This window comes from Neophocaena asiaeorientalis, unplaced genomic scaffold (genome assembly GCF_003031525.2).
Source record: "Neophocaena asiaeorientalis asiaeorientalis breed wild unplaced genomic scaffold, Neophocaena_asiaeorientalis_V1.1 scaffold51, whole genome shotgun sequence".
Taxonomy (NCBI): domain Eukaryota; kingdom Metazoa; phylum Chordata; class Mammalia; order Artiodactyla; family Phocoenidae; genus Neophocaena; species Neophocaena asiaeorientalis.
The window spans coordinates 964,718-985,917 of NW_020173335.1; the positions used below are offsets into that span (position 1 = coordinate 964,718).

The 21,200-nt window shown below is 39.0% G+C and overlaps 3 protein-coding genes across 8 annotated transcripts in view; 2 read left to right on the forward strand and 1 right to left on the reverse strand.

The window, feature by feature from the left end:
- The window catches only part of IPP (intracisternal A particle-promoted polypeptide), a 39,512-nt gene extending 33,828 nt beyond the window's left edge, over positions 1-5,684 (forward strand). For all 4 annotated transcript variants that reach the window (XM_024746173.1, XM_024746175.1, XM_024746176.1 and 1 more), the window contains one exon: positions 3,685-5,684. In XM_024746173.1, the coding sequence (XP_024601941.1) occupies positions 3,685-3,909 (225 nt within the window). In that variant the 3' untranslated portion in view covers positions 3,910-5,684. The remainder of the gene's footprint in view (positions 1-3,684) is intronic.
- Positions 5,685-7,447: 1,763 nt separating this feature from the next.
- Positions 7,448-11,332, reverse strand: TMEM69 (transmembrane protein 69). Its single transcript, XM_024746147.1, has 3 exons — positions 11,259-11,332; positions 9,648-9,787; positions 7,448-8,481 (listed from the first exon to the last, which is right to left on the reverse strand). The coding sequence occupies exons 2-3, from the start codon at positions 9,699-9,701 to the stop codon at positions 7,768-7,770; spliced, it is 768 nt and encodes a 255-aa protein (XP_024601915.1). The 5' UTR covers positions 9,702-9,787; positions 11,259-11,332; the 3' UTR covers positions 7,448-7,767.
- A 1,657-nt stretch (positions 11,333-12,989) lies between these two features.
- Positions 12,990-21,200, forward strand: part of LOC112400404 (coiled-coil domain-containing protein 17-like) — a 64,152-nt gene continuing 55,941 nt past the window's right edge. For all 3 annotated transcript variants that reach the window (XR_003003398.1, XM_024746129.1, XM_024746130.1), the window contains exon 1: positions 12,990-13,125. The gene's annotated coding sequence lies outside the window, so the exon portion shown is untranslated. The remainder of the gene's footprint in view (positions 13,126-21,200) is intronic.

Genomic DNA, 21,200 nt, shown 5'->3' on the forward strand with positions numbered 1-21,200 from the left:
GGGATCTTCCCAGACCTGGGCACGAACCCATGTCCCCTGCATCGGCAGGCGGACTCTCAACCACTGCGCCACCAGGGAAGCCCAGGTTGAGCATCTTTTATGTGCTTATTGGTCATTTATCCTTCTTTGAAGAAAAATTTGTTCTAATTTTGTCCATTTTAAAATGGATTATTTGGGGCTTCCCTGGTGGCGCAGTGGTTGAGAGTCCACCTGCTGATGCAGGGGATGCGGGTTCATGCCCCGGTCCGGGAGGATCCCACATGCCGCGGAGCGGCTGGGCCTGTGAGCCATGACCGCTGAGCCTGCGCGTCCAGAGCCTGCGCTCCGCAGCGGGAGAGGCCACAACAGTGAGACGCCCGCGTACTGCAAAAAATGGATTATTTGTCTTTTTATTACTGGATATGAGTCCTTTATATATTCCAGATGCAAGTCCTTTGTCAGATATATGACTTGCAAAATTGTTTTCCCATCCTATGGTTTTCTTCATTTTCTTGATGGTATTCTTAGAAGCACAAAAGTTTTTAATTTTAATGTCCAATTTATTTTTTTCGCTTGTTGCTTGTGCTTTTGGTGTTATAACTAAGAAACCATTGCTTAATTCAAGATCATGAAGATTTATGCCTACTCTTTTTTTAAAGTTTTACAGTTATATTTAGGTCTTTCATTAATTTTTGAGTTAATTTTTGTATATGGTGTGAGGAAGAGGTCCACCTTCATTCTTTTGCATGTGGTAACCAGTTGTCCCAGCACCATTTGTTGAAAAGACTCTTTTCCATTTGATTGTATTGGTATCTTTGTTGAAAACCAGTTGACCATAAATGTGAGGGTTTATTTCTGGACTCTTAATTCTATTCATTTATCTATATATTTATCCTTATGCCATTACCACACTGTCTTAGTTACTGTAGCTCTGTGGTTTGAAATCAGAAATTGTGAGTCCTCCAACTTGGAATTTCTTTTTAAAAGTTGGTTTGGCTGTTCTGGGTCCCTTGAATTCCATATGAATTTTAGGATCAGCTTGTCAGTTTCTACCAAGAAGCCAGCAGGGTATTGATAGGGATTACACTGAATATGAGATGAATCTGGGGAGTATTGCCATCTTAACAATATTAGGTCTTTTCATCTTGAACATGGGATGTCTTTCCATTTATTTAGGTCTTCTTCAGTTTGTTTCAACAGTGTTTTATAGTTTTCAGTATCTTGCATTTTGTTGTTTAAACTTATTCCTAAATATTTTATTACATTTGATGCTATTGTAAATTGAACTTTCTTAATTTCATGTTCAGCTTTTTTCATTCCTAGTGTATAAAAATTTGATCAATTTTTGTATATTCATCTTATATCCTGAAACCTTGCGGCACTTGTACTGTTTTTGTGGATTCCTTAGGATTTTCTATGTACAAGATCATGTCATCTATAATTAGAGATCATTTTATTTTTTCCTTTCCAATATGGATGGCTTTTATTTCATTTTCTTTACTAATTGCCCTTGTTAGACCCTCCAGTATAATCTTGAATAGAGATGGCAAAAGTAGAATTTTTGTTTTGTTGTAAAGCATAATTTTGATTCTCATGCATGACAAGTTTCAAACTTTGGTGATATTTCAGGTTCCTTTCACTTTCTAAGTGGTCTCTATTATATGGGGGGAATAGAGAAAGTGAACTTTCTGAGGGTGCTTTCTCTTGCTAATGTTTCTCTATGGCTAAAAATGAATAGGTTTTCATTTCAAAGTTAAGTGCTTATCAGTAATGTTACCTTGGTTTTTCATGCATAAATCTGAAATGTTATTGTTATTTACTGTCTACTAAAGTCCTACATTATAGATTCAAACCCTAAAGATAATGTAAAACATGTTTCTGGTTTTACAGAGTTTATTTTGAGGGGACTCAAAATAAAAAGCAAATTGTAGTTAATACACTGATAGAAATGAAAGATAAACATTACTGAATGAGCCCCTTACTCTTCTTGTCCAGAGCCATTTTTGTAGGGGAGCAAAGGTTAGCTCTCCCTAATGATAAACATAAACCCAACATCCTGATTTATCTTAACCAGCTATAGGTATTTTTGTGAATATATCTATCTTTTAAAATGAGTATTTTTTCAGCTGTGAAAACTTTGTGATGTATTCTGTAATTTCATATAATCAAATAGCCTTCAAGTTTAATATGGTCCTTCAATTTCAAAGGATTGTCCCTGGTGTTAGTATTTCAGAATTTCATTTAAGTTCAGATCAGCATCTATAATGTGCTGGTTCTATACTGGGTACCGGGATGTGAAGCTCATTAAGTTGCTCTCCTCAAAAAGTTCACTCTCTAGCACTGATGAATAATCTTTTTTCATCTTTTATGACTTTATAAACTTTGTGCATCATATGCTTTATTTTCAGATTCTTTTTTTTTAATCTGGAAACTTTTTCTTTTCTCTCTTGATTATTTCTCAGGGACTTTATTAGCTTTCCTGTTTTCTGGGTATAGACATTTTCCCTGGAGTAAGACTTTACAGTCATTTTGGATATAGCAGCTTATTGAAATTTCTTCAGTGAATAATGTATACCAGGAGTTAGCAAACTTTCTATTAAAAGGCCGGATAGTGAACATTTTAGGCCTTGAGGGCCACATACAATCTCTTCTTTTTCCATATATATTTTTTTAAATGAACGTTTTAAAATTTATTTATTTATTTATTTATTTGGCTGCGTTGGGTCTTAGTTGCGGCACGTGGGATCTTCGTTGCTACATGCAAGATCTTTAGTTGCAGCATGCGGGATCTTTAGTTGCGGCATGCAGGTTCTTTAGTTGTGGCACACGGGATTTTAGTTGCAGCATGTGAACTCTTAGTTGTGGCATGCAGGATCTAGTTCCCTGACCAGGGATCAAACCCGGGCCCCCTGCATTGGGAGCATGGATTCTTAGCCACTGGACCACCAGGGAAGTCCCTTAAATAACCTTTTAATATGGAAAGATCATTCTTAGTTTGTAGGCTTACAAAAATAGGCCCTAGTTTCCAATCCCTGATCTGTACTACCTTTCTGAAAATATGTTTTGCAAATTACTAACTGCACCAGATGGTCCTTGAAAAAAGGAATCCATATTCGAATAAATTTGGCCAGTGTTGTTTACTGTATTGTTCTCTTGGAGATTTATAAGACCTATTATATTAAAGATTTTAAAAAGTCCTTCCAGACTTCCCTGGTAAATTTCTAGATTATCTCTTGGTGACCATAACTTATAAGTAATCACAGATATATTTTTCATTACTTTCCTCTAAATTCACTACTTTAAACTTCAATTTAAAATGTTCTATATACTTATATGACTAGATTGTGAGTTTGAAATTTAAACATGTAAAAAGAACCAGAGGGACTTCCGTGGTGGTCCAGTGGGTAAGACTCAGTACTCCCAATGCAGGGGACCCAGGTTCCATCCCTGGTCAGGGAACTAGATCCCACATGCATGCCGCAACTAAGAGTTCGCATGCCGCAACTAAAAGATCTCGAGTGCTGCAACAAAGATCCCCGCATGCCAAAATTAAGACCCAGCACAGCCCAAATAAATAAATAAATAAATATAAATATTAAAAGAATAAATAAAAATTTTAAAAAAGAACCAGAGTACCTAATTTCTCAGCACTTTTCTCTGTTACCATGTTATGGCACTGCTAACTTCTTTTTTTCTCTTATCCAGGAAAAGTGGGTTGAAGTTGCTTCAATGAAAGTGCCTAGAGCAGGCATGTGTGCTGTGGCAGTCAATGGGCTTCTGTATGTTTCTGGAGGTCGATCTTCCAGTCACGATTTCTTGGCCCCAGGTACCTTGGACTCAGTTGAAGTTTATAACCCTCATTCAGATACATGGACAGAAATTGGTAACATGATCACCAGTCGTTGTGAAGGAGGTGTTGCTGTACTATGAAATAGTAAGCATAAGAGAGCACAGGAAACATTTTGAAAATACAGGGTCTCACCTTTTGCAAATCACACTTGTGTTTGGTGATAGGACCCTTTCATCTGTTGAGTTTTCTGTGAATTTGGTAGATAAATGAGTAAAAAATGATTTTTTTTAAAGAATTTGAGTGAGAAGTGATATGGAATATATCCTAAATCAATAAAGAGTTCACACAAATTTGCCAAGCTTACCAGTAGATATGCTGTTTATGCTCTAGAATTGTCCAATTAGGAGTAGAGTCCTATTTGTAAAAATGATTTGCTAGAAGCTTCTTGGCAAATAGTCCCTTTAGCTGTTTCTCCAGTGCAGTTAAGCTGTAACATGACCATTGTGTCATTTAAGAATATCAATGAGACAGTTTAAAGATATCTATACATTCATGATTCAATCCAGAGTGCAATTTTCCATGGTCATAGTTTACCCTACAAAGAAAAGCCAATGAAGCAACTTCCTACTTTTATTTTATTCCAGGAGTTTTCACTAGTCCCAAACTTTTTATTAACAGCAGGAAAACTGGGAGGGACATGTGGGAAATATCTAGCTATTTATATATATAAGTTTTCACCTGTTGATAACAGCATATAAAAAGCTTTTGCTCACTTATGGTTTTGTCTTGATGCTGGAATGCAGATGAGGAATTAATAGGAGGTTCTTAGTGACAGTCCTTTATTGCAATAGGATGATGTAATGGGTGATAGAGCCCAGCAGGTTGAATGCACCTTTTTCTAAATAGTTACCAAAAATACGTTTAGCTTTGGGAAGAGGGAATTTATTAGATTATCAAGCTTGGTAAAGCATACTCACACTTGGGCAAGCCTAAATATGAGTTTAGTACAAAGCTGCTGCCTGGCTTGGAGAAGATGGAATTGTAGGTACTTGTAAAACTTTTTACAGATACTAACTCATAAGTGTACGCTGAAAGGCCTCTGACCCAAAACTGCTTCTCAAAACTTCTCATTTTCCCTGAGAAGCATTCTAAAGAATTGTTTTCTGTCCATTTCTGAGATGAAGATTCTTTGTGTACATGATCATCACTTTAAAATTATTTCTACTAGTCAGTTGGAGCCATATATATTAAAGGTCTTATACATTTAGGTTTACCTGGCTGTTCCAGGATTTGATTTGTATATCCCTGATTTCCCCTTTTCTGTACAATCCTCCAGTATATTATAGGCATCAGTGGCTTATTTAGATAGAAAACCTTTGGTAAGCATTAAAGACTCAGGCAGCACTCATATCCAAAATATTTGGATAGACTCACAAAGATACTTTCCTTCATAACTTAACCATATGCATATATTAAGAAAAGCTTACGTAGTGCAGACAGAAAGCTCTGTATCCCATTCTTTGGGGTACCCTGAAAGTCTGAAGGGTCACAGATGCCTGGCTGGGATCTGTAAAATGTCAAGGAATGAAGTATCAAGATAATTTGTAAACTATTTGAGTTGTAACTCATGTGCCTTTAATATTTCTAGTTAAAGAGAATCTGCATTCTGGTTCAAGAGATTTACAAATTTTCCTATCATTTAATTTTCATTATTGCCTGATGCCAACCTAAAATGGCACTATGAAGGGAGGCATTTTGTACTGCTGTGGCAGAAATGTAGTCAACACAATCAGTGTTTGGGCCTAATAGGTCCAGACAATGCCTGAAAATAAGTAATTATAAATATGCTTATTTCCTAGGTAATGACAGATTGTTTTAAAAAGAATGTACTAATAAAGTATCTTGATTTCTTTGCTTTTTCTTGTATTACTATTTAATTTAGCTTATTAGCAGCATTCCTGGATTATCAAAGTGTAGTAGGGCTGCCCATGATTTTTAGTGTTTCAACTTTAAGGACTTGCACATTTAGTTTTACATTTAATTGTTTTCTGAGCAACTGTTAACGTGATCTTCCTCCAAAATATTTAACAATTCAATATACTTCTAAATATCCTGTCCAATGTACTTAAAAATCGCACACTGTAGAGAATTCCCTGGTGGTCCAGTGGTTAGGACTCAGAGCTTCCACTGCAGGGGGAATGGGTTCAATCCCTGGTCGGGGAACTAAGATCCTGCATGCTTTGTGGCGCGGGCAAAAAAAAAAAAAAAAAAAGTGGGCAGTTAGCCTAAAAATATGACTTGCCCCTACTCTGAAAGATTGAGATCAGAGAAAAGTTTTAAGTTTGTGCAGTCCTCATGCAATTTAAGAGAAGCAAAGAAGTAATTTTCCTCACTGAAACAATCTGAGTAGGATCTGAGAAGGATCTTCTGAAGAGTATGAGCTTTCTTTCCTTCAGTATCAAGCTGTAGTAAACTCTTCTCTACATTAATAAAGAAGGATCGTGTGGTGATTTCAGCCACAGGCTTTTAACTGGTAAGCTTCTTAATGATCAGAACAAGCTCTAGCTCTATAGTGTTATATTTGTTAATATATAATTGAAACAACATAATTGAAACAACAGAATTTATTGTCTCACGGTTTTGGAGGCCTGAAGTCAAGGTGTTGGTGGAGTTGGTTCCTTCTGAGGGCTAAGAAGGAGGGATCTATTCAAGGCTTCTCTCCTTGGCATGTAGATCTTCATGTTCACATGGTATTCTCTCTGTATATGTTACATTTTCCATTATAAGAACACCAGTAATATTACATTACAACCTACCCTTATAACCTCACTTTAACCTTATTAATAACTCTGTAAAGACCCTATCTGCAAGTAAGGTCACATTCTGAGATGCTGTGGATTAGGAGTTGAACACACAATTCATAAAAAAATCTTGTAACAGGTGTGTAACAGAGTAAACAAGTTACCACTTTAGATTATGATCTTTCCACAGCAAGAATCATTAAAGTAAAAATTATATGTATATAATTTACTTACGAAATTTAAGTTACCTAATATTCGAATACTTATACAAAGGTAACGTATACCAGATGATACCATTTCCTGATTTAAATTCTTATAACATTGAAAATGTTTCTCCTTTTTTATGAGACTAAGCATCTCAAAAGACTAAGTTTTAAAGTTAGAATTCAAGGTGTTGCTTTTACTGTTTTAAAAAAGCTTTTGTGTGAGTTGACATGCAAAACTAGATAGAACATTAAGATGTCTCCAGCTTGACTTTTCCTAGTTTGTATATCCTAGAGGCTAACTATTTTTGACCAGCTGGTGTTATGTTTGGAGATAAGTTGCATCTATATTCTGCCAAATATCCTGGTAAAACCTGGAAAATGTGTCTAGCTTTTCTTTGAACATAGTTTTCCCTCGTGACACTGCTCCCTACTGACTTCAGAGCCACAGATCCTTTCAGTTCAAATAACTAGGTTGTGCCAGGTAAAAAGAGCTTGGAAATGCAATTCCCAGGGGCAACTGCAATGAAAACTCCACACTGGAGCCACCTATTATTTTCAGACACTCATGGATACCAAGTTTTCCTCTGAGGGAGGGAGGGAGGGAGGGAGGGAGGGTGTGTGTGTGTGTGTGTGTGTTTTCAATGATCCTAAAGCTCTAGCACAAAGGTTTTTCATCTTTTAATTTACATTTTTCAAAACAATAAAACATTGAAATTTTTAAGTGGATGACTATAAAGTTCATAAAAAGACTGAATAAGAACTATAACCTAATATAACATGAAAAGGACTTGTTAAGGGTTTTCAAGCTGTTTCTCAGTGATTCCTTATAAAATAAAGATTTCTAGAAATGAAGAATAATTTGGGAAGAATAAATCACCACTGGTGGGGAAAAAAGAGCTAAACTGGAGAGGTAGAAAAAGGTGATGCCAAAACACAACCTTACAAGGCTTCTAGCCAACATGCTAACGTCATCTACAGAGTAGTTTTATATTTATTCTACTTGCCTAAGTCTCTTGGGTCCCTTCTCTGGATAAAAACCTTTAACTAGTAAAGTGATTACAAATGAAATAAAGGCCACTAAAGTGACTACTATCCTCAGGGCTTTGAACCAATTGGGATAATGTGGCAAGAGAAAAAGTTCAGTGTGTAATGCTATCCCCAAACCTATTATTACTGTGACTATAGCTTCACTGAGTCTTTCAGAAACAAAGAACGCAAGCCATGAAAACACAACAGGAGCTGTGCTATTAGCTAAATTGAGGAAGTCTGGTTTGGCTGGACTACCTTGTGGCAGAGTAAAACCCCATCTGATCCCTCCCAAGAAAGATAGGAAACTGGCTCCATAAGCCATCTGAGTAAAAGCTAATATGGGAATATAAGTCTTTGTCATCACCATGACAAGTGGTGGAGCAATGAAGGGGATTAGTCCTGCCAGAGTTATGTATAATGCTGGCTTTGGGCTGTCAGGCAGGTAACTGATGGTTTGTGGTGGCCTGGCTGGAAGTACTGCTTGCTCTTGCTTCTTCTTAAAGCTGCATGGGGAAGTGTGATAATATTGTGTCTTGCACATACACACTGGAAATGATGAGACAAGCCAAGGCCTTGGAAACAAAGGGGAAAAGTTCTGCTGGAGGCCTGTTTTGAGAGAAAATTTTTCTATTCTCCTTCTGGCTCCTAGTCTGATTGTGGAAGTGTACTTCAGCATCTATAGGGAAAACAGAACGAGAAGACAAAAAACAGATTTAAAAAAAAGAAATCATCAAATGTTTTAGTCCCAATCTGAGACAATATAAAAACAAACCGCCTGCTTTCTGTTAGCACATCGAACTTAAAGAAAGGTTGGACTACAGGATGATGTTATTATTGCTGGCAAAGACTATTAAACAGCTATACAACATGTAAAAGAAACTACTGAATAGAAACCAGTGATATATTTTGGCCTACCACTAAACTTATCCCATGAAAGAAATATCTGAAGGAGGAACAGCTAAAGACTAGGTCTTCAGTTTTTGGCATTCTAAACTGCCTCTTCTATTTATAAATTGCAAAAGAAGCAGCACTAATTACTGTGGAAATGCTATTTTATGTAGAGAAAATTAAGCTTTAGACACTGCATAATTTTCATAGCTTCATGCCTTTCTACATATGTCTGCCTAGAATTCTAGATTACCATTTTTCTATCTAGGGAACTTATCTTTAAAAATTCGGCTTGAAGCTTTCTCCAATCTGATGTAATCCTCCTATAAGTACCATATACACACTTCCATCATAATTCTCACAGTGAATTAAAATCTTGTGTTTACTTGTCTGTCTCAGTAGACTTGAGAGCCAGGACCATATATTTTTCTTTGCCTTAAAAAAAAAAAAAAAAAAATCCCCAGTGCCTTTCATGGTACATGGCCAAAGCAATAACCTCTCTTGCTGATTCTGTGCTTTAGTGAGTGGATTCCATACTTCAACAGTTAAGCAGATCAACATTAACTCAAAAAATGTTGGATTAAAGAAAAAATGAAAGTTATTTAAGAATCTTGGTGGTTACTCAAAATGCTAGGAATGATTCCATCTTGAGGCTATTTTTCCTTTTTGTCTAGAATGTTCTTCCCTGAGGTACCTGCATGGCTCATTGCCTCACTTCTGACCACCCTATTTATAAATGCAATCCTTAAGTCTACTGTCCCTATTCCCCTTCCCTGCTCTATAGTTCTCCACAGCACTTACCACTTGACATATTAGATGTCACTTATTTATATTTTACTCTTCCCCCGATCAACCAGAATATAAGAGGGTAAGGATTTTTGTCTTCTTTTTCACTATTGCCTAGCCAAGCAATGCCTGGAAAGTAATGCTCAAATATTTGCTGAATAAACCAACCTTTGAAGATGCTCGAGAAAACTTCTGGATGAAGTGAACCATAGTGGGCCCCATTGAAAGTCTTGCTTAGGAAGATGCCACACAGTTCTGATTAATGTATTTTTATAGCTCAGTGGAACATCTGAATCAGAAGCATGTTGCTGTGTACAAAACAAGATGTCATTTAATTTTCTTCACTTTATACATAAGTTTTAAAAAGTAGTAATTCGGGATAATTTCTTCCATATAACAGTTCCTTTGAAGACAATGATGTTTTCAAAATATCAGTAACATTAAGTAAATAGATCCTTTTCTTCTCTGAACCATTCTTTTAGCTTTTGCTGTTTGGTGTAACAGAAAGAGTAATGCACAGAGACAACAGATCTGGATTTTTACAAATGCCTCCATCATTTCCCAGCTGTGTGACCTTGGGTAAATTGCTTCCTTGAAGTGCCAGCTTTCTTATCTTTAACACTGAAAGTCATAGCTTGTCTGGTCTATTAGTTATCTATTTTGGGACTTAGCTTAAAGTAATGATAGTAGCAATCAATACAATTAGCTGTGAATCAGGCATTGTAACTATGTAATTACTGTAACTGTTGAATAACCTCATCAACTTGGTGTTGAAAGGCAGTAATAGCCTGTTAAGTTAGAGTGCAGACTTTGGAGTCAAACAATCTGGGTTGGAATCCTGGCTCCACCACGTATTAGCTATGTGACTTTGGACAAATTATTTAACCTGGCTATGGTGCAGTTCATTCACCTATAAGGCTTATGATAACTACATAGGGTCGTTGTAAAAATTAAGTAAGTTAATACATGTAAAAAGCTGAGAACTGTCCCTAACACAAAGTAGGCACTCAAAAAATACTAGCTATTATTCCCACCTTACACAATGTAAGCAACCAGTAAGTGGCTGAGTAAGAGAGAATATTATGAATCCAGATCTGTCATATTTACGTAAGTCCCATTCTTAACCAAAAGAATAAGGTGTCTAAAAATCTAAAACCCACAATTGCTGCTTAATTTAAAAACGTAGTGAACTAATTTCTTGATTACAGATCTTAGGGCTGGTTCAAGAAATCCTGTACACCAGCCCGTCAATGTCTTCATTCTGTATATATGTATAAGGAAGCAAGTAGGGAGTTAAGTTATCCCGGGTCTCTGAATAGATGTTAGATGACACCCACATCCACCTACTGACTCCCAGACACACATACCTGCAGGGCCCACACACTCACCTTTGTTCAAAATCACCTTCGTAAGGGATTTCAAAAAGCTCAACGCTCCCTCAACCTTCCAAACTCCCTAGGCACTGTGACATGTGCTTTCCAGCTCAAGAGTATTAAAGAGAAAAGTGACAGCCTAAAGGCCGGGGACGGCAACTGGTGAGGGGGTTAAGGACAAAGACCCAAGGGTTAATCCGCTCAATTTGGGTGAGAACGCTCAATATTTCCACTGCGCCAAATAAAAGAGTTGCAAACTGCAAGCCTTAGAGCAGACATCAGAGAAAAGGGGACGCAAAGATCCCCGGGAAACTTTGCCCAATAGTACCCGCGGCCTCAGTTTACTCCGAAGCCTTGGTGCCCCCCTTTCCCAACCTGCACCTGTGACAACAGCCCTACTACTCACCTGCCAGCGTCGCGCGGGGAGGTGGAAAGCTGAATTGCAAGAACAGCTTGGTACTGCGGAAAAGCACTTCCGGCAAGTGGGGTTAGATAGCCCTCCCCACTTCCTGAGAGCCGAAAAAAATGAGTCCGGGTGCAGACTTGACCAGTGTTAACTGGTTCCTACACGGGGAAATCTTAGTTCTAGTGGAAGCCAGCTTTTGAAGTCTGTAGGGTACCTGAACGGTCCTTGCCTTTGTATTCCAGGTTTCCCAGCCAGCAGAATCTGCCTCGCAGAGTTCGGGAAGGTAGTGTGCAACTACTGAAACCATCTCAGAGTGATGGTGGTGGAGGAAGGTAGGAGAGATTTGGAGTCTAGGCCAAGTATGACTTGGCCAAATTGCTTGCCGTCTCAGGAACTCATTTTTTACTTTGCATAACAACACGGTTTCTAGGAGCGACGGGGCATATCTCACGCCTCATTAAGGTCCTGAACTAATACTATTTAAGAAAAAACAAACAACTGTTTTCACTTCATTTTCTCTGCTGGTAACTAGAAACTTCGTTAAGAAATAAAGAGCACAAGGGGCAGGACTTTCATTTCCATGAAGGGTGTGAGGGTAAGAGCCTTTAGGGTGACCCGAAAGTTAGATTCCTTCTGTCACCCTCCGCTTTAACTTTTGTTTGTGGGCTTTGTGACCTTGAGCAAGTCCCTTCCCTTCTCTGGGACTCCATTTCACAGTCTATCAAAGGAAACACCATCAGGCAATTTGCGCGTTTATCTGAAATCAACAGAAACGCTAGCCAGTTCCTCCATTCCTCAGGATTCTATGTAGTCTAGCTTCCTGGTTGCCGACCGTCACATGGTTTAGCCTCCCGTGCAGAATGGGCTCAGAGAATTCTTCCTAGTAGTAACACCTTCTAGTCGTGACAGGCTTTCACTTTTATTTCCTTCTCTGCCATGGCAGCGCCACCCCTTCCCGTTGTGCGATACCCAATGAGACTTTGGGCCGGAGAAACAGCTTATCCCCCCTGGCACAGGAGCAGTCTCCGGCCAGAAATCCGCCCAGCGCTGGGGCAGGGGCGTGTCGCCAGCGGTCGGGCGGAACTACCACTCCCAGCGGGTAGCGCGTCGGGAACAGCCGCGCAGGCCTCCAGATCCCGGCCGTGCGGCCCGTTGGGGTCTGGAGTCTTAACGGCGCGTGCACGTGAAGGAAGGAGGGAGCCGAAGGTGGGAAGGGGTCGGAAAACACACGAGTCTACGAAACCGGTTTGTTAGTACTTGTAGAGGTAGTTTGGAGATGCGTGCTTGCCGAGAGGTGGGGTGTGGGAGGGTGCAAAATGAAGGGGCGGGGAAAAACGGGTACACACATACCCACCCACCCACTCATTCACACGCGCCCAGGCCCTAGTGTCGGGAGAGGGGATGTGAAGGGGAGTACCAAACCCAGCTGGTCTCCGCCTCTGAGGCGGTGCGAGGAAAGGCAGAGTGTTCAACTCTGCAGAGGGGCGGGGGTTGACCATGCGCCGCCTCGAGCCGCAGTGGAGGGAGCTGGGGGCAGGGCAGGGAATAACCGCCGTTCACGCGGCTAAACGTTGGCAGCTTGGGGCGTCGGGCGGGTCACCAGAACAGGGCTTACGCGCGTGCGCCCTTGTGGGCGGTGCGAGAGGGTGGGCGTGTGTGAGGCGGGGTCAGATTAGGGGAGGGCCGGACTGGTCGTCGCTCCTCCCCCTCCACCCGCTCTGCCCCGCCTGGGCCGTGTGGGCCGGGCAGCCATTTTGGGAAGAGCTTTGTTATGGTTGTGGGCTCTACACCTCTGCCGGATCAGGAAGCTGGGGACGCACCCTCAGACGCCGCGACTGGTCCCTAGCTGTAGCCCTGCCGCTGCCCGGTGAGTGGGAGTTCCGGACGACGGGGCGGTAGGGGATCTTGAGTGGTCCGGCGCAGGGCTCCGCCCGGTGCCTGACGGGCCGGCTGTTGAAACAAGTTGAAGAAGGCTCTCACACAGGTGGTTGGGTGTAGGTTGGGCCGGGGACCGGGAGCAGAGCTCACGGGTCGTGTGGTTCGGACGGGGCACCTTCCCCCGCGCGTGGAGCTTTGCACATGAGCGTCGCCGCGACTCTGCCGGAGCGCTCCTAGTTCAACTTTGGTCTTCGGGTCCGAACGCTCACCTGCGGCTCTCTGGCTCCTCTCCAGGCGTTCCGGCTTGTTGGTGGTTGAATAGCTTGGTTTACGGGTTTTTTTCTCCTTCTTGAATTAGAGCCAAGGGCTTTTGTTTTTCAATGATGGAAAGTCTAAGGGAAAAAAGCGTGTAAGTCAAATGTGGGGTATCTGAGGGGAAAAGAAGAGCTTTAACCCCCCACGCCTGTTCCCAGCGTTCCGGTTCCCCCTAGTAGCGAGGTGTTTTCGTTGATTTAGATTGTCTATCCAGCACCTACTGACCCCTCCCTCCCTGGAAACAAAAAAGGCTGGTCGATCTTGAAGTGTTTTAGTGAGGATTTTTTTCTGTTTTACATCTACCTCTCCCCACCCCCGTGAAATTCAAAAGAAAGGCTGAATCTAAAATGGCTGTAGCTTGGGGAAGTGCCCTGAGCTTGGTAACTTAAATACGTTAACATGTCTTAAATTCTTAGTTATTTTTCCTACGGGGACAACAGCTGGATCTTTCATCTTTTTGCAGTTTGTGTCTTATGTTGAAGGGTCTTCGCTAGGTGAAAACAAAGGTGAGGCTAAAGTAGTTTGCTTACTCCGAAAGTTTACATAAGAGTGGGTGCGGTTTGGGTGGGTTTTTTTTGGTAGTTGCTTATAGTTTTGAAATTGTGCTGTGGTGTTAATTTTATCAGCCAAGTTCGTGCTTTGAGATTGGTTTGCCGTATTTGTTGAAATACTTGCTCTTAACTTTGATATTTATAGCTTATCTGGAATAAACAAAGTTTATGGTGCCTCATGTTTTAATTTAGTAATAGAAGTCACATTCTTTGTAAATCCCTTCCAAAAGTAAAGTGATTGGTAGTCTTCAGTACACTTAGATTTATAGTTTGGTCATTGCTGGCCTTTTCTAAGGTCTTTTATGTGTAATGCTTGAAAGAGAATCAGAGTGCTGTTAAGTTTGGGACATTTATTAGAAAAGTGTAAGACTACAAGTGAAAGCATTTTAGATTTGGAGTGTCTGATTGTTGTACCCTTTCAAACAAAAGGCTGTCTTTTTGTTTGCTGCCTTTTTTTTTTTAAACCTTTAGATCCAGAAGTTTAACGGAAAACAAAAAGGCATAGAATGGAAACCAAAAACAGTTAACTTCAGTATTTGGGAAGATGCTTGAGTTTCAATCTGTCTAAAAGATGAAATAATAAAATGCTAATTGTGAATGAGAAGTTTGGAATTAATAGTAAAATAAAGGGTCATCTTCCTTCCCTAGGGAGTCAGTTTCAATTTACCTTTCTACATCCTTTCAATACAAAAGTTTACTTTTGTCAACTCCCGCAGGATTTGTTGTTCTTAAATTATTTTGGTGGTTTTACAGGACAAAAGTGCTTTATAGAAATTACAAGTCAGTTGCTTTGTGTTTTGCTGTTGTTGACTACTGGACCTGTAAACTTGGGTGAGACCTTACTCTAGTTTTTTTTCAGGATACTCAAAACAGTTTGTACATATTGATATAAGTATTCTTTCAGTTGATTCTGAATAGTATCTTATCAGAGCTCTTGAAATTTGGTGGTGGTGGTAGGGTGTTAGGAAGCCATTTTTCTTTTGAATGAATTCCATCTTACCAGTTTTCTCATCAGTGGCTATTTAGTAGCTTGGCTGAGGAGAGCACATGAAACCATTTTAATAAGTTTGGAATGACAAGAAATCTGGGACACATTTCTGCTTATAATTCATTTTTAAATGCTTAAAGATAAAACCTACAATTCTGAATCATACTTCAGCAGATTGCATATCTTTGTTTTATGATTCAGTGTATATGCACTTAGTAATAACTCTAATGTACCAGAGGCTGACAGTTGCTCAAAGTGCTTTATATTTATTAACTTGTTTATTTCCGTCAGATAGATATTGTTTTATCCCCATTTTTTAGTTAAGGAAAATAAGTTCAGAGATTCATCCAGCTAGTAGGTCACAGACCCTGTATTTAAACCTAAGCAATCTGTTTCCAAGTCACTGTGTTTAACCATTATGGTTGCTACCTTTAACCATGAAAATAAAAATAAGACTATTGGAAAGGTGAGACACAACACAGTTTTTTAAATATCCCAACTGAAAAAGTAGTTCATGGAAAAGGCAAATTTTGGTGTATGTATTTATGGTTTTTCAAATAATCGGGGTGGGATGGGATATCTAATCTAGGTGATACATAGAAAACATGCTACTTCATAACTGACTATAGTTGCCATTGTCTGCAATTTGATATGTGGTTATGCTGAGAGCTAGCTGACCAAGTCACTTCAAAATCAGGCTCTGATTTTTATTTCCTACTGAAGTCTGCTCAAAACAAAACTGGCTATAATCAAACTTGAAAAATAGTTCAGTGAGATGAGCTGAACTTCTTTTGTCCACAGGTATATATCTTAACTAATGAGGTAAAATATTGCTAATGTTATGTAAGTTGAATTTTTGTAGGTGGTTTAAAATATACGAGGCAAATATTTAAAGGAGTCTAATAGTTGTTTTTCTTTACTAAAGCAAATAAGGAGCCTTTGGGACCTCCTGGCGGTCCAGTGGTTAAGACTACACTTCCATTGCAGGGGGCGTGGCTTCGATCTCTGGTTGGGGAACTAAGATTCTGCATCCCACATAGGGTGGCCAAAAATAAATAAATCATTTTTAAAATAAATAATGATAATCAGCCTTTAATTGATCTGTTGGAAAAATTATTTTTCAGACAAAATGGTTCAAACTTCTTTTAAGAAAGTTTCTTTTAAGAAATGCTAGAGGCTGTACTATTGTACTGTTGTTCCTGCCTGTTAAGGAGTAGGAATACCTAGATGACTATAAAACATTCCTGCCCCCCCCACCCCGAGAACTTAGTAGTTTAACAGATAAGCACAAAAATATTCACAGGATAACAACACAGAAAGCTATCATTCTTAAGGGAGTTGATTTTTTAACATACTCATTAAGCTTACCTTCCTTTTCTGTAATAAAACTACTTTGCCATATATCAGTCAGATGTCAGGCTAGAGAATCACCAGCATGAACAAAGTTTTAGTGCACTTTTCTGAGCAGCAGGTCTGTTTATGTTGAACAAGTTTGTTGTTTGTTTGTTTTTTAAAGGAAAAATTGAATTAATTTAAGTTTGGCTATTCTTTATATTGCAGACTCTTGTTTCTGCTGATTATATGTTTAAATTTCATTATATAAAAAAGTTCTCTTCTGAATTACTGCTATCCTTGAAGTTTACAAGTATGTTGAAAAGTTGGTTTGGGGGTTCTTTGGTTAGTTAATTAAAAGGTAGAGCTATTCCAGTGTTCCAGCTATGTGTTTATGAATTATTAACTGTGCTTTTTAATTAATCTTGCCAGGTATGGTGGAAGGATAGTGGGAACCATTTATTGTGGTCTTCATAAGCTAGGGACTTGTAACAGAGTCCAATCATTATTCCTTAAAACACTTGTTTAACATACTTGATATTAACCCTTAAATAAGTGGGTGTACAGAGGATCCAAGAAGTTAAGTGGTTTATATAACATAGTGAGATGTGGGGACTCAGCTTTCTCCGATTCCGAAGCTGGGTTTTCACCACATCATGGTAGAGAGACAGCATGGTATGATAATTAAGGGCAGCAGCATTATAGCCTGGGTTTAAACCTCTGCCTTGCCACTTACAGCTTTGAGACCTTGGTGGAGTTTTAGTAAGATTTCTGCCTGTTTCTTTCTCTGTTAAATGGGGATAATAGTACCTTCTCATAGGGTTTCTGTGGTAAACAAATGAAATAATATTTGTAGAGTTTTTAATACAATGCCTGTCCATTGTAAGCACTTCATAATTGTCAAGTAAATTGTTTGAAATTGTCTTTAATGAACATCCTTTTACCAGTTGAGTGAAATTCTGTGAAATCTGAACAGATTGTTGGACATGGACTTATAGGTTTTTGTTTTTCCTTTTCTAGATATTTTCTGTTGACGTCTCTTGTTTATTTGAATCAGGATCCAGGTCCCACACATGGTAGTTGACTGATATTCTTTCAAGCCTCTTAGTTTGTATGTTTCTTCTGTTTTTTTTTCCTTGCACTTTGTTGAAGAAACCAGGTCATTTGTCCTGCAGTTTCCCACATTCTAGATTTTCCTGATTTCCTGTAAATTGGTAGGTTTTTTTTTCTGGTTTGTTCAGTGATTCTCATCTATATCATTTTCTCACAATTTCTCTGTTGAGCAGCATAGAATAATTGTATGAGTTATTTATCCTCCTTCAGTCTGCTTGTAAAATGGAGTGTTCGGTTTGGTCCTGTGCCCAATTCAGTGTTAATTTTTCTAGGTAGTTTGTTTCCTGTCCTTTTTTTCCTACATAGTATATATTTGTTGTATTATAAAATTGAGTTAAGTATGCTGGGTTTGTAGTGGTTTTGTTTTCTTGTTTTGGTTACTAGTGAATAGTTTCCTCAGCGTATTTGGTCAGAAAATTTCTCAAAACTGCATTTTTTTTTTCCTGTTGTTTATCCCCCCCACCCCCCAACTATTAATTAACATTTTATTCTTAACACTTATGGAGTACCCACTATAGACCAGACACTTGGATTTTTTTGTTTTCCCTGGGGAAAATATCCAGCCACTATTCTTAACACTTTGCATATATTCACTCATTTAATCATCAACTTTCCAACAATCTCCAAACTACAGGTAATGATTTGAAGCAAAAAGAGGTGCCCAACGTTGTGTATGGAAAATGTTAGAGGCTCTGAATGACATTGATTTCCTGGAGAGAGGATTTACTTTTCTGTTGGCAGCTACATAAAGTATGGGAATTGATACCCCCCCCCAAAAAAAAGAGGTGAAGTGACTTCTCCAAAGTCACACAGCTAGTACATGGCAGAGCCAACTAGATCCAGAGTCTGCTTTTCTAACTTAAAAGTAATGTTTGGATTAGAAGCACAGTTTATTCTTGAGAAGAGATTTTTAGATATGCTTGTAAGTAAAATGTGCTTGAAGTAAAACGTAGGTTTCGTAATATAGTAGTGACTACTATTAAATGTTTCAATTATAAAAGACAGTATAGTTTTTTAAAAGTGACAAATAGCCTATTTACTTATATTCATAGGAAATTGAAGGCTTTCAGAGTCAGCACAGCTGCAGATATTTGATAAAAGTTATCACTACTTGAATGACTTGTCTGTAGTGTAGTTGATACAGTGACTTTTGATTTTTGTGCGGGGGGTGCGGACATGCCACTCGGTTTGTGGGATTTTAGTTTCCTAACCAGGGATTGAACCCGGGCCCTCCGCATTGAGAGCATGGAGTCCTAACCACTGGACCGCCAGGGAAGTCCCAGATAGTAGTGACTTTTGGAGCAAATACTATAAAAAACATTTTTGCTGTTTTTAAAATCGTATAGTTTCCGATACTTCTCATATATCTAATCCACTTAGTTATCTGAATCTCACAGCCAGAATTTAATGTGTCAGTTTGCATCAGGTGATAAATGTACTTTTGTAACATACTATGCTTATTTGGAACTGTTGTGATTTAAGTAAATTTCATTTCTGTTAGTGGGATAGGTATGGTTGCAGCAGGTGCTTGTCCCCTTTAAATGACAAAATATTGGAAAGGCAATAACTACCTGAGAAAGTTTATAAATTTTAGTCTTCAAAAATTTTATACTTTGTGAAATTAGTTTCAGGAAATGTTTTTTGAAACTGAATTCATTTTCAAAATGTTTTTTGAAAATGACTTGAAAGAAGGCACAATGATTAAAGTTTATTACTAATGGGAAGACTGGCAAGATTCCTGTGTTGGACATTCTACTAATTGGGCTTTAAGGTTATCCTTTGTTGTTTCTTTTGTCTGTTTACCATTTTAAGCCTGTTCCAGTATTGCCTTTTTGTGAATCTTAGTGGGAGAGGAAGCTGGAAAGGACGTGTAACTCGTAACTTGTATGCATGCACACATACGCTTTCTGCCCCTGGTAGCTGTGACGCAAGCTGTGCCTATCAAATACACTTGACTGGGGACTTGAATCTGGAGTGAGAGAGACACAAAGGAGCAAGGACAGTTTAGAATTAATTCTATTGTCTGGTGGCAGTGGCAGAGCTAGCTAGTGGGCAGTTTCCTGAGAGACTGTTCCTGTGATATGACCTTGGTTGGTGGTTTTGACTGCTTAGCTTTACTTGAATTTTTACAGGTTTCCCAAATCATTCATTTTTTGAACTCCCAATATCCTGCTGATAAATTTCCTTTTCTGCTTAATCTACCTAAATACAGTTTATTTTTTTCAACCAAGGGCCCTGATTTGTAAAATTGACTAATATAATTTGCTCCTTCTAAAAGATTTAGTTACTGCCTCTGTTTAAGGGTGATCTCCTAACTATGAAGTAAAAAAACTTCCATGAATGTCTTTTTTAAAGACAAACTTAGAGAAGAATTTTTCCTTTTATCCACTCCCAATTCTTAAAAGCAGTAGTTCTCAACCTTTTAAAATATATCTGAGGTAAGGCCTGGGCACCATTAGTTTATTAAAGCTCCCCATGTAATTCTGTCTTTAAGTAATTCTTTTATTATTACAAAAATAGTGTTGTGATGTGTAGATAATTAGAGTATACAGATATGCAAAAATAAAAACTTGACATTCCTATCATTCAGAAGTCACCACTGTAAACAACTTTTGGTGCATTTTTTCCCCAGATCTTTCTCTAAGCACATATGTGTAGGCTTTTATTTTTATTTTATGAAAATGAGATCAGTTTACAACTTGGCTTTTTTTGTCCAGTGATGCCCACAGTCCATGTTCATTTCCTCTAGTATGCAGGTTCTATTATTCAAATTTCCCCAGCTGATCCAGAAAAATGTTTGTTACCGCTGGCTGGCTATCCAAACTGTTGATAGTATCTAAACTAGGACCTTTTCACATATAACACTTTGTTTAGGGAATTCCCTGGCAGTCCAGTGGTTAGAACTCAGTGCTTTCACTGCGTGGCCCGGACTCAATCCCTGGTTCGGGAACTAAGATCCCACAAGCCTCGCAGCAATCAATCAATCAATCCCACTTGTTTAATTTCTTTTTGTCTCTCTCTTTTTTTTTTTTTTTTTTTTGGCTGCTTTGGGTCTTCGTTGCTGTGCGCGGGCTTTCTCTATTTGCAGTGATCAGGGGCTACTCTTCGTTGTGGTGCGCGGGCTTCTCTTTGCAGTGGCTTCTCTCGTTGTGGAGCATTGCCTCTAGGTGCACAGGCTTCAGTAGTTGTGGCTCACAGGTTCTAGAGCGCAGGCTCAGTTGTTGTGGCGCACGGGCTTAGTTGCTCCACAGCATGTGGGATCTTCCCGGACCAGGGCTCCATCCCGTGTGCCCTGTATTGGCAGGTGGATTCTTAACCACTGCGCCACCGGGGGAGCCCTCTTTTTGTCTCTTTAGTCTAGCTTAGTCCTTATTTTTCAGTGACACTGACTTTGAGACTGGACTGGTTGTCTTGAGAATGCTTCTGTACAGTTGCATTCTTGTGGTATCTCTTAGTTCGTTCCTTTCGTTCATGTATTTTTCTCTAAAGTTTACAGCTAAAAGCTTGATGGATTTATATGTAAATACTTTGGCGAGAATACATCATAATTCTATCTCATTTTGCATCATGTCATAAAGCACATAATACCTGGTTGACCTACTTCAGTAATGCTAAGGTTGATCCTTGGATTAAGGTGGTAATAGCTGGGTCCATATATTAAACAGTAAGATTTCCCCCCTTGCAGCAAGAAATTAATTTGGGTGGTGCTACTTTGTACTGCGTTCCCAGTTTCTTACCAGTCATTGGCCTAATTTTTTTAAAGAC